Source organism: Heterodontus francisci, chromosome 15 (genome assembly GCF_036365525.1).
Source record: "Heterodontus francisci isolate sHetFra1 chromosome 15, sHetFra1.hap1, whole genome shotgun sequence".
Lineage (NCBI taxonomy): Eukaryota > Metazoa > Chordata > Chondrichthyes > Heterodontiformes > Heterodontidae > Heterodontus > Heterodontus francisci.
The window spans coordinates 13,313,851-13,326,549 of record NC_090385.1 but is presented as its reverse complement, the minus strand read 5'-3'; the positions used below and the strand labels follow the sequence as shown (position 1 = coordinate 13,326,549).

The following is a 12,699-nucleotide window of genomic DNA, read 5'->3' as shown; positions in this document are numbered from 1 at the left end:
TTAGGGAGGGAGTTCAGCAACATTCTGATATGACTGAGTGGTTTGCTAGGCTATTTCAGAGGGTTGTTAAGAGTCAATCACATTGCTGTGGGTCTGGAGTCACACGTAGGTCAGACTGGGTATGGACGTCAGATTTCCTTCCCTGAAGACATTAGTGGTTACATTACATTATACTTCTCAGTTCAGTAATCCATGGGCAAAAACAATTAAGCACAGACAAGATGATGCAAGACTAATTTGTTCAATTATTAGACCTCCATATATAGAAACCTGTTTAATTATACTGCTCAGAATCTCTCATTGTATCCTATGACTCAGCTCTCTGCTCTAACGCACCATCTTCACCCACTGGTTCTACTTTCTGCTCAGTTTCCCTGCACTCACTTCACATCCTTTCCAGCCTCTCTGCCATTGACTAATCTTCCTAGGCTTTCCAAAGATGTACATCTTACACTTTTGGTTTATTTTTCTATTGCTGACTCCACCTTCTCTTTTAAAAGATATGTCATGCCTCTTGCAATACTGTCTGAATGTCCTAGAATCATTGAAAGAGATCATTCAGCCGATCGTCCCTGTGCTGGTTCTCTGAAAGAGCTATCCAATTAGTCCTACTCCCTGCTCTTTCCCCATTTCCCTGCGATTTGTTTCCTTTCAAGTATTTATCCAATTCTCTTTTCAAAGATACCACTGAATCTGTTACTCCACCCTTTCAGGCAATGCATTTCAGGTCACAACACCTCACTGTGTAAAAAAAAAATTGCTCACGTCGCCTCTGGTTCTTTTGCCACTCATCTTAAAACTGTATCCTGCTATATGTTCTTACTCGCATCAATCACTAGGCAATGCAAATAAAAATTGCATGCTGACACTTTGGGGCATGAGTAGATGTTGCAAATTGTCAACTATTCTACATGCATCTCACAGGCTATCCTAAGGAAAAAGAAATGTCTGTATTCTTCGAGATGGACAATAAATGCTGGCCTAGCCAGCAACACCCATGTCCTGTGAACTGCTTGTGTTGGTGGTGCTAAATCATAGCTCAAGACCGGATTAAACTCTATTCAGTGATACAAGATCTAATCAGCATTGTCTCAAATCAATACAGATAAAATGATACAAAGAACAAAGAACAGTACAGCACACGAACAGGCCATTCGCCCCTCCAAGCCTGCGCCGATCTTGATGCCTGCCGAAACTAACACATTCTGCACTTTCGGGGCCCATATCCCTCTATTCCCTTCCTATTCATATATTTGTCAAGATGTCTCTTCAACGTCGCTATCTTATCTGCTTCCACCACCTCCCCTGGCAGCAAGTTCCACGCACTCACCACCCTCTGTGTAAAAAACTTGCCTCGCACATCCCCTCTAAACTTTGCCCCTCGCACCTTAAACCTATGTCCCCTAGTAACTGACTCTTCCACCCTGGGAAAAAGCTTCTGACTATCCACTCTGTCCATGCCGCTCATAACTTTGTAAACCTCTATCATGTCGCCCCTCCACCTCCGTCGTTCCAGTGAAAACAATCTGAGTTTTTCCAACCTCTCCTCATAGCTAATGCCCTCCAGACCAGGCAACATCTTGGTAAACCTCCTCTGTACCCTCTCCAAAGCCTGCACGTCCTTCTGGTAGTGTGGCGACCAGAATTGCACGCAATATTCTAAGTGTGGCCTAACTAAGGTTCTGTACAGCTGCAACATGACTTGCCAATTTTTATACTCTATGCCCCAACCGATGAAGGCAAGCATGCCGTATGCCTTCTTGACTACCTTATCCACCTGCGTTGCCACTTTCAGTGACCTGTGGACCTGTACGCCCAGATCTCTCTGCCGGTCAATACTCCTAAGGGTTCTGCCATTTACTGTATACCTCCCACCTCCCACCTGCATACTTTTAATGAAATTGTTATGTTTGTTTTCTTATTCACAATCCTAAAATTTCCTGGCTGTTCTTCCACCCTCTGTAAACTTTGAGCCCATCCAAAACTTTGATGCCTGTATCCTAACACATACCAAGTCCTGTTCACCTATTGCCCCTGTGTTTGCTGCCCTACATTGGCTCTTGCTCCAGCAAAGCTTCAACTTTAAAATTCTCATTCTTGTTTTCAACTCCCTCCATTGCCTTGCCCCTCCCTATCCCTGTAGCCTTCTCCAGCTGCACAACCCTCGAAGATCTCCACACTCCTCCAATTCTGCCCTCTTGCGCATCCCTGATTTTAATCGTTCCACCATTGGTTGCTGTACCTTCAGCTGCCGAGGCCCAGGCTTCCAGGATTCCTTCCCTTAACTTCTCTGCATCTCTCTCTTCCTTTAAGACACTCCTTGAAATCGACCTCTTTAACCAAGCTTTTGGTCACTTGCCCTAATATCTCCTTATGGGGCTCAGTGTCAAATGTTGTTTGATAGCAGTCCTGTGAAGTGCCTTGGAATGTTTTACTACATTAAAGGAATTGTATCAATGGAAGTCATTGTTGCATCCAAACTTTTAAAAGAAAATAATTGATCTCCTTACACCACTCACTGTTCCAGAGAGGGAAGGCAGTTGATCTACTCCTAGGCCTCTCCCAATGCTGCCTTGTGGGCAAACATTATTGGGCTGAAGGACTGCCGGAGGAAACAGACCTGCTAACAGAATGGGCAGATGGATGGCAGATGCAGTTCAAATTAAGAAAGTTTGAAGAAATACATTCTACACATAGCAGGCCACCCCACCCCACCCCAACTTTGAGCATTGTGTTCATTTGTGGTCATTGAAACACAAAGCATTCCAAAGGAGAGCTACCAGAAAGAGTGAATGTAAAACATTACGTCAAGCTAAACCATGGCAGTAGGGCAAGGAATTTATCTGGGAAATGACAAATTTAGGACCAATGTCAGGAAATTCTTCTTCATGTTATGACTGATTAACACATGAAGTGGACTCCCAGGTGGGGCAGTAGAGAAGAAACCTTGGAATCATTTAAAGAGCAGTTGGTTGCTGGATTAATGATAATTGTATGATTTTTCAAGATGAATGCAATTAATGGATTTACAATTAATTATCAAGAAAAAAACAATCATGCTATAAAACTAAACAATTTATGATCTGCCTATCCAAAAATATCAGCAATTTAATGAAAGCAATTTTACCTTTTTTGTGTCGATTTGAGACAGGAACTTGTCCGCCAACGGTTGGGTTCTGTCCTGTATCCCTGAGTGCTGGCCTTGAAAGCCCTTCTGTTTTTGTCTAGCCATGGAGACCCAGACTGGCTCTGAGGAACTGAATCCAGTGCTTGCACTGTCTGTTGTGGCAAATTTGGCAGGTTGTTCGTTCCTCTCTGTGTAACAGATTTGTGTAATCATACATCATTTCCACAGAGAGAGAAAAAAAATCTGAACATCTTCCTAGATCTATGGACGATTGATTCAGATAATGCAACTTTTGGTTTTACCCAGAGGGTCGCAACCATAAAGTTGCATTATCTGAATCAATATACAAACTGGGTGGTTTTATTTTAATAAAAAAAAGTCAACAGATGAAACTCTCCATTTTAACAAACGACACACAAATGAAAGCTGGCTAGCTTAAGTTATTTTCTGTAAGCATTTGATAATTTTCGTGTTGAATTAATTTCTAAATTAAAAATGTCCTCTAGAAAAGAGAAGGGTGAGGGTGATCGAATAGTGATCTTTAAAATTAGGAAGGTGTTTGATAAGGCCAATGTAGAGAAGATGTTTCCACTTGTGGGGGCAGATCAAAACTAATGGAGCTGTATTTTAAGAGCCAGCCTCCGCTCCCTGCGGCAAGCTCAAAAGATGGCGGGCCACATGCCGCAGAGCCGCAGTCATGTGGAGGGGGTGGGTTGTATGTTGCCAGAAATGGCGCCAGCTGCCTGTGCTCAGGCGCTGGCGCCCTTTTTAAAGGGCAGCCAGCCCTGCTGGCAAATTTGAATTTTTAAAGTGAAATCCCACCCCCCAAAATTTACAAAATAAAATTGTAACACCCGTTTCCAAACCCCCCCCCCCAAAACATTACATTAGATATTTGCCCTTACCCCTGACAAAAACACTTAACTTTGAATTCTGACCTCCCCTCGCCAGACTGTACAAAGTTGAAAGTTCACCCCTTCCCACCATCCACTATTACTTGACCCCCCCCTCCCTCCTCACTGCAGTAAAAATCTTAGCTCCTCCCCTCCTCCCCACCAGTGTCACGTCTGCTTTCTCGAGACGGGGAAGTGAAGGCGCGGGAGTGCCGGCCGCTGTGCCGAAGATCACGGCGGGCCCGGAAGATTAAAGGTAAGAGATGTTAATATATTCATTTTACTGATTTGAATATTGTAATTGAGGTCCCGCTGTCCAGCGGTGGGGGGGCCGCCACGGAGCCTCACTGCCACTGGGAGGATCGGGCCGGGCCCTTCCGGCGTCGGGTTCCGTTGCGGCCCTCTGCTGGAACAATCTTCCGGCACCACACCCCCGCCCCACCCCGCCGCCACGAAGTCCGCGTCGGGGGCTTGGTAAAATCTAGCCCAGGGTTTTAAAAATAAGATAGTCACGAATAAATCCAATAGGGAAATCAGGAGACATTTCTTTATGCAGAGAGTGGTTAGACTGTGCAACTCACAAGAAGTAGTTTAGACAAATAGCATAGATGCATTTAAGATCATGTTGATAAATTCATGAGGGAGAAAGGATATGTTGATAGGGTTAGATGAAGTAATTGTACGAGGCGGCTCATGTGGTGACCATGTAATATGCAATACCATTTGCATAAATATCAGGAAATTGCAGAAGGCAACCACTATTGTTCACTTATCAATAGTAACACAATGAAACTGTTATAGTCATTACCTAGCTCGCCATCAGCACAGTCTCCTAAACCACTAAAATAATGAGAAGATCACATGATGGCTCAAGACAAACTAATGCTCCATACCTGATGTTTTACCAAAGTTTAGTTGGGTTTGACTATTTTTTCTTTCGTTCTTTTCTCGAATAATATATTTTTCTTGCTGCGTTACAGAGTCTGTTGAAGCGTCCATGGAATCAGCTTTTCCTGGCGGTTGATATTCATTGTTGTGACTCTCCGGCAATAATTTGGTTGCATTTTTACTGTTGTCCTTTTCAGTTCTGCTCATCAAAGCAGCCTCCACCTGTCCACTGGATCCAACATCACTGGTCTCACAATCTGGAGTTGGTGTTGTTGTGCATGATATCATTCCCATAGGCTCCTGCGTGTCAGCTGCTTTCTGTTCCACGTGACTTTCAGTCGGGTATTTGTAAAGAGCTGAGGTTCTCCTGAGTTTGACACCAAATGGGGTTCCTTTGGAATCTGGTCCAGACTTTGTTTGTTGCTTCATTACGTTTTGGAGACATGACTTGTCAGTAGAAGTTAGTTCAGTTCCATTTGATTTCATTTTCAAAGGCTGATTAAGAAACCACTGATAGTTCACGGAACTTCCCGTATCTTGATTTGAGAATGCACCATTGGCATTCTCATCAGATATATTTTCACAATGCTCAGATATCGGTGCTGTCAAAGGACTACAGTCTGTATTCAAACCTTCATCCTTTCTACTGGCCTCCAAAAGGGACCTATGCCAGGCAGATGCAATTGAGAACTTGACTGAAGCTTGATTAACAGGCTTGTGATCTTCCTGTGATGGCTCATCAGGTATTGAAAGCTCAGTCTGTCTCTGACCGCAAAGTAACTGTGGTGTAGAATGATCAGATTGGATTGTTAAATCTTCAAGTGGACCTTCTGATGTAAAACCAACATAGTCTGTCAACTCATTGCTTGAAGCTGGTTCATATTCTGCCCTGTGATTTAATGAGCTCTTGACGTCTGCCTCGCCTGTTATTGATTCACCTGTCTGGATATTTTCCTCCGGTCCTTCCTTCTCTTTGGATGAATGCAAAGTCTCATCAGGAAGTGCGGCAGAGCACCCTCCCTTCGTTTGTTTAGAAGCTGAACTAGGTTTTGTGTTTCGAGTGTTTTCCCCTTCATTTTCCTTTCTGTGCAGCACAACTGAGATGCTTTTCTGTGATGAAGGTTTGTCAGCACTGGGGGGAAACAAGTCCTCCTCAGCATTTTCGAATATGGCATCTTCACCAGATTTAGTTCTGTCTTTGGACTGATCTTTTATCTCAGAATATTCTGTTGATTCAGTAATGGCCACAGGTGGTGTGGAGGAGGGAGAGGCAGTGTCTTTATTGTCCATATTGGACTTCACTGAAGTTGGCTCGACATGTTCTTCATGCATTAGCAATATTTCTGGTGATAATCCTTGAATGTTGGGAGGCTTCTCAGAATCAAATAGGTCTTCAGAGGTAAGGACTTTTCCTGAATCAAATGTCACCTGAATTGTAGGATTAGGCAGTACATCTCCATTCTGATCTGTAACGTTAACATCACATATGTTGTCAGGCTCTGGACGATGAGACGCCTCAAGCATTTTGGAACTCTTAGAAATGTTTTCTGCAAATTCCTCTCCATTTGTTTCAGCTTTTAAGTAGTCATCTTGTGCCAACAGACCTGTTACACAGTGAAGATAAAGAGGAAATAAACTATTTAATATCATTTTGCAATGTTAAATATGACGTGCAACAGCTTAAGAGCTTAACTTTAAATGTTGAACACAATGGTGTAGCGGGGACTGTTCTCTTTGGAGAACAGAAGGTTGAGAGGAGATTTGATTCCAAATAATGAGGAGTCTGGACAGAGCACATAGGGAGAAATTGTTCCCATTGGTGGAAGGGTCAAGAACCAGAGGGCACAATTTCAGGTAAATGGCAAAAGAACCAACAGCGACATGAAGAAAAACTTTTCAATGCAACGAATGGTTAGGATCTGGAATGCACTACCTGAGAGTGTGGTGCAGGCAGATTCAATTGTGGTTTTTATAAGGGAATTGGATAATTATCTTAAACAAAAAGATTTGCAGGGTTATTGGAAAAGGTGGTGGAGTGGGACTAACTGAGTTTATCTTACAGACAGCCGGCACAGAGATGATGGGCCCAATGGCCACCTTCTGTGCTGTAACCATTCCATGATTCTATCAAAATCATAGGATTGGGAAATTATGGGCTGAATTTTACTGGCCCCCGGGCGGTGGGAGTGGAGGTGGGGGACGGCTGCTGAAATTGCAGGGAACAGCGTCGGGACGGCTCCTGCCACTGGGGAAGTTTCCCAGCGGCAGGCAGGAGGCAGGTCCAGGTGCCGATCAGCTGCCCGCTCCACATAATTAAGCACCGTGTTAGGGTGTGTTAAGTGGAGCTGCCGACATTTTGCTGAGGGTGGAGCAGCCTCCCCACTGTGTTGGGAGGCTACCAGCTTCATGGAGATGGACTCCCTGTGGCAGCCTGAGTTTGGGGGACGGGGGGCGGGGTGCGGTGGGGGGAGACCATTGGCGCCAGATGCTCCAAAATTCAAAGAGGGGACCATGGGCAGGAAAGCTAGCACCCATGGCCCAACGATCCCCACCGGAGGGCTTTCCCCTCCAATCTGCAGGGCCTTCCGCCCTTGGGCACCACTATTTTTTTTATTTAACTGATCCCTCCGAGGCTCGCTTTCTTCTGCTTGCCTCAGAAGACTCCCTCTCCACGTGGCACCTGAGGCTTCAGAACTGATAGCATCAAGAGACTGCTCGCCATCCTTCATTGGACAGCGGGCTCCGAGGCGGCCATTTAGGAGTCCATTTCCAGGAAAATCGCCTACCCGGTCCAGCTGCCAGCAAGCGAGGGCTTGGGATCCCATTTCTCCTTATTTATTCGAACAAGATGCCTCATAATTTAGAAGACAGGGATCCCACCCCCAAGAGCTGCTGGCCAATCATGGGGCTGGCAGCTCGGCAGTATCAGCAGCGCCACTGGGAGCGGTGGCCACTTTCAGTACAGCAGAGGCCTTGGACCCCGGCCCAGTGCTGGCAACCCGGACCTCAGGTAAGTGAGGCAGGGTTGGCGGGGCCAGTTTGGAAGGCGCTGGCGATGGGGGTTTGGGAGGGTGGGCAAGAGGAGGGGGGGTCCAGGGAGGTGGAGCTTTTCCCGGCGGGGGTCCTCTGTGGGTCACAGCTTGCCCACAGAGGAGGGCGCCTTGTATAACTGGGCAGAGGCACACTACGTTGCTGGTTAAATCCCAGTTGTGGGGGCAAGAGGCCCGTCAGTGGCTGTTAATAGACCACTTAAAGCCTCAATTGGCCTCTGGGCGGGAAGGCTACCATCAGCCTATCCCACTCCCGGAAAAATCGTTTGGCGATGGGGAGGCAAAAGACTCTCTACCCCATCCCCAGCCTCCCATCTCAATTCTATGGGTCCCCACCATTCTCCCCACCTTCCCCCACCCCCCACTCCCCCTGCCTCAGGGGGGCCCATTATATCCAGCCCAATTATTTCTTAAAGTAAACTACCATTCTTTACTGTCATTGGTCTGTAATGAAATTCGCTAAGCATAAAGGTTTGACTTGATTTGCACCAACAATTTTATGCCTTAATAGATTAATGTCAACATGTTCTTTGCTTATACCTCAAATAAATGTATGCTTACATGGAACATTATCTCATTTTTCAGAAATTTCCAAAAATACTTTGCATACAATTAATTAATTGGAAGTGTGGGACTGTTGTTTTGCAGGTATTTGTGTATTGCAAGATTCCACAAACAGTAAGGAGAGAAATGTTGTCCGGCACATCTCCACTTCTCTTTGAATAGTAACACAGAGCCTTGATTTAGCTTTTCATTTGGAAAACCAACACTACACTGCAGTATCGGCCTACATGATATGCTCTCATTCTGGAGTGAAGCATGAGCCCATAACCTTCAGCCTCTGAGGCAAGAGTATTACCAGCTGCCATAAGCTATTTAATCATTACATGAACTAAAGAGTGACATACCAAAGACATTATTCTTAATGACATATTTCCAGTCAATATTTTCTTTCATTTGATACAGTAATTAAAGCTGATAGGAAATAGAAAGGTCATACCAACTTCTTCCTTATTTTCATCCAGTAAATTATTGACAGAGGGTGTGATGCGATCTCTTTCATCTTTCCTTTCAAGCAAAATAAATTTGGGAATACTTGGACTTCCAGAATGTTCTCTCTAGGGGGAAAATAATATTATGCCTGTTAATTTATAATATTGATTCACGGTGTACTATGTTTTCTCATCAGTCCACAGCATTGAGGTGATACTGCTTTAAGAATTTGACTGTGATGAGAGGATCTCAATTGTCCCCAGACAGCTATTGTATAATTTGCTTGATGACAGTGAATAAAGAACCCTCCTCTAGAAATTACTGATGTTACTGCCCAAGCATTTAAGGCATTCATAGTACATTACTCCACTTTCCATTGTGGTGCAGGTTTTAATCGGTTAATTTTAAAACAGAATAGTGGAGAATGTTATCTGAATGCATTAAAAGATTTGCTAATATCAGCAACAGTAAATTCAAGGTTCAAATGTACAAATGTTTGGAAACGCAGTTAATCACTGACACCAAAGGCGAAAGAAAGCTTATGCATACATTGCAACAATATTTTCTGCATATGTTTCAGAGAACAATTACGTTTTTCATTAGTAGCAGAAGGTGTACTTATTGTTGAAGTTAGTAACAAAGGGAATACATCAGGACACAGCAGTTCACGTTAAAAAGAATACAAATACCAGTTTTGTAAGTTGGAAATCTGAGCTGGAAATTCTCTTTAGTTTGTAACATCCTAAGGGCGGCACAGTGGCGCAGTGGTTAGCACTGCAGCCTCACAGCTCCAGGGACCCGGGTTCGATTCCGGGTACTGCCTGTGTGGAGTTTGCAAGTTCTCCCTGTGTCTGCGTGGGTTTTCTCCGGGTGCTCCGGTTTCCTCCCACAAGCCAAAAGACTTGCATGTTGGTAGGCAAATTGGCCATTATAAATTGTCACTAGTATAGGTAGGTGGTAGGGAAATATAGGGACAGATGGGGATGTTTGGTAGGAATATGGGATTAGTGTAGGATTAGTATAAATGGGTGGTTGATGGTCGGCACAGACTCGGTGGGCCGAAGGGCCTGTTTCAGTGCTGTATCTCTAATCTAAAAAAATATATTAACAATCCACTACTACAAAACTACCGTTTAATGTAAGTCCTGTCAGCTAGTTTTAACAACAGTTTGCCACAGATTATAATTTCTATCTGACATAAAGCACAATGTCTATTTAAACTGGATTGATTCAAATTTATATGAAGTATTATGCAGCAGTTTGAAGATGGCAAGAGCAAAATTTAATTTAAAAAAGATATAATGAGCTTGTGGTTTCCAGTTTGACCTGTGACTCATCTCCAGTCCTGTGCAATTATCCATTCTTTTCTTTTGCAGTTTTTCCTGCAGAAAATCATTACCATAGATGGTACAAAGCAAACTAAAACGAGATTTTCACAAATGTGGACAGGAATTTTGGGGTTGGGAGGGGGGACAGCTTTTAAGGTGAAATTCGAAAGGGGGTGCAGGAAGAAAGATACCTGAAGGGTATATGTGCACAGATTGGCAAAAGAACCAGAGGCGGCATGAGGAAAATCCTTTGTATGCTGCAAGTGGTTAGGATCTGGAATGTACTGCTTGAGAGTGTGTGGTTCTTTTGCCAATCACTTTAAATCAGTGTCCACTAATTCTCGAGCCTTCTGCCAATGGGAACAGTTTCTCCCTATCTACTCTGTCCAGTCCCCATACGATTTTGAACACCACTATCAAATCCCCCCTCAACCTTCTCTTCTCTAAGGCTAACAACCCCCAGCTTCTCCAATCAATCTACATAACTGAAGTCTCTCACCTCCAGAACCATTCTCTTAACTCTGTTTTTGTACGCGCCTTCCTAAAGTGTGGCATCCAGAATTGGACAGAATGCTCCAGTCGAGGCCAAACCAGTGCTTCATAAAGGTTCATCATAACATCCTTGCTCTTGTACTCCATGCTTCTATTTATAAAACCTCGGATCCCGTATGCCTTTTTAACTGCTTTCTCAATCTGTCCTGCCACCTTCAACACTGCACTGCCTGAGAGTGTGGTGGAGGCAGATTCAATCATGGTTTTCACAACGGAATTCAATAATTATCTGAAGAGAAAAAAAAATGCAGGGCTACAGGGAAAAGGCGGGGGAGTGGGAGTAGCTGATTTGCTTTTGCAGAGAGATGGCACAGACATGATGGGCCAAATGGCCTCCTTCTGTGTTATAACCATTCTATGATTCATTGTCACATTAACAAGCTGAAAGGAAGATGCACCTATATTCTCTGGAATTTAGAAGAATGAGAGGTGATCTCATTGAGATATGTAGAATTCTTAGAGGCCTTGACAGGGTAGATGCTGAAAGACTATTTCTCCTGGCTGGAGAGTGGAGAAGTAGGGGCCATTGTCTCAGAAAACAGAGTTGACCATTTAGAAATGAAATGAGGAGGAATTTCTGCACTAAGAGGATTGTAAATCGGCGTAATTGTCTACCCCAGAGAGCTGTGGATGATCGGTTGTTGGGCATATTCAAGACAGCATTCAATAGATATTTGGACATTAAGGGAATCAAGAGATATGTTAATAGGAACATAAGAACTAGGAGCAGGAGTAGGCCATTCGGCCCCTCCAGCATTCAACTAGATCATGGCTGATCTTCTACCTCAGCACCATTGTCCTGCACTATCCCCAATAGGGTGGGAAAGTGGAGTGGAGGCAGCTATGATCTTATTGGATAGTGGAGCAGGCTCGAGGGGTCATATGGCCTACTCCTGCTCCTATTTCTTATGTTCATATGGTGGTACCTGTCCAACACACTCCTTAGTTTGTGCAATATACGTCGACAATTTGATTTGCTGATACTTTCTTTTGTACAACAGTATCATAGACCCAGATCTTGTTCTCCATTTCAACTACTGAAGTATACTGTGAACCGGCTGAGGAAACCACGAGGGTTAGAAATGAATCATTACTGCACAGAAGTGTTAGCCTAGATTATGTGCTGAAATTCTGGAGTGGGTCTTGAACCCACAACCTTCTTGACTCAGAGTTAGAGTGTTACCCACTTGATATGATACAACTCTGTGTTTGAACCCCTCCAATCAGGTTTCTGCCCCTGCCACAGCACTAAAACGGCATTCATCAAAGTCACAAAAGGCAACACCCGGGAGCGGACTGGGGGTTGGGGGGTGGGGGGGGGGGGGACATAAAATGGTGTGGGAGGTGGGGGTACCATTCCCATCACCAACCTGCCCCTGTTACCATTTTACCAAAAGTGGGGGAGATCCCCAGGCCAACTGAGGCCATTAAGCTAATTGCCGCTGAAGAGCTTCCTCCCACCGCCGCTGATATCTTACCAGCAGCGGCTGGACACTTTGCCACCTTTACTGGGTTTTACTGGGTGTCCTCCTTGCAGGCTGGGGGGTGGGGCCCTCCTGATCGGGGACCCTGTGCCCCACAGAGGCCCCTCCCCCCCCAGGGCACAGGCCATCCCTGTTGAAGCACCTCCCCCACCCTCCTAATCAACCCCCACACCCCTCGCCAGGGTCCACCGAGGCCCAAAGCCCCACTCACCCTTCGGTGCCAGTGTCCACAGTCCTCTTCTGGCTGGGTGCAGTCTCAGCAATGGCCACCGCTGCCGATGGCGCTGCTGGTGGGACTGAAGAGCTGCTGGCCCTCTGATTGGCCAGCAACTCCTGGAGGCGGGACTTCCTGCCTCAGAGGGGCAGAAGTCCCGCCCGGGGCCA

The 12,699-nt window shown here is 45.0% G+C and overlaps 1 protein-coding gene across 4 annotated transcripts in view; it reads right to left on the bottom strand.

The window, feature by feature from the left end:
* The window catches only part of zgc:66433 (uncharacterized protein LOC321250 homolog), a 207,884-nt gene that overhangs the window by 15,971 nt on the left and 179,214 nt on the right, over positions 1-12,699 (bottom strand). For all 4 annotated transcript variants that reach the window (XM_068047120.1, XM_068047119.1, XM_068047121.1 and 1 more), the window contains 3 exons: positions 8,959-9,076; positions 4,914-6,512; positions 3,128-3,315 (listed from right to left, as the gene is read on the bottom strand). In XM_068047120.1, coding sequence (XP_067903221.1) covers positions 3,128-3,315; positions 4,914-6,512; positions 8,959-9,076 — 1,905 coding nt within the window. The remainder of the gene's footprint in view (positions 1-3,127; positions 3,316-4,913; positions 6,513-8,958; positions 9,077-12,699) is intronic.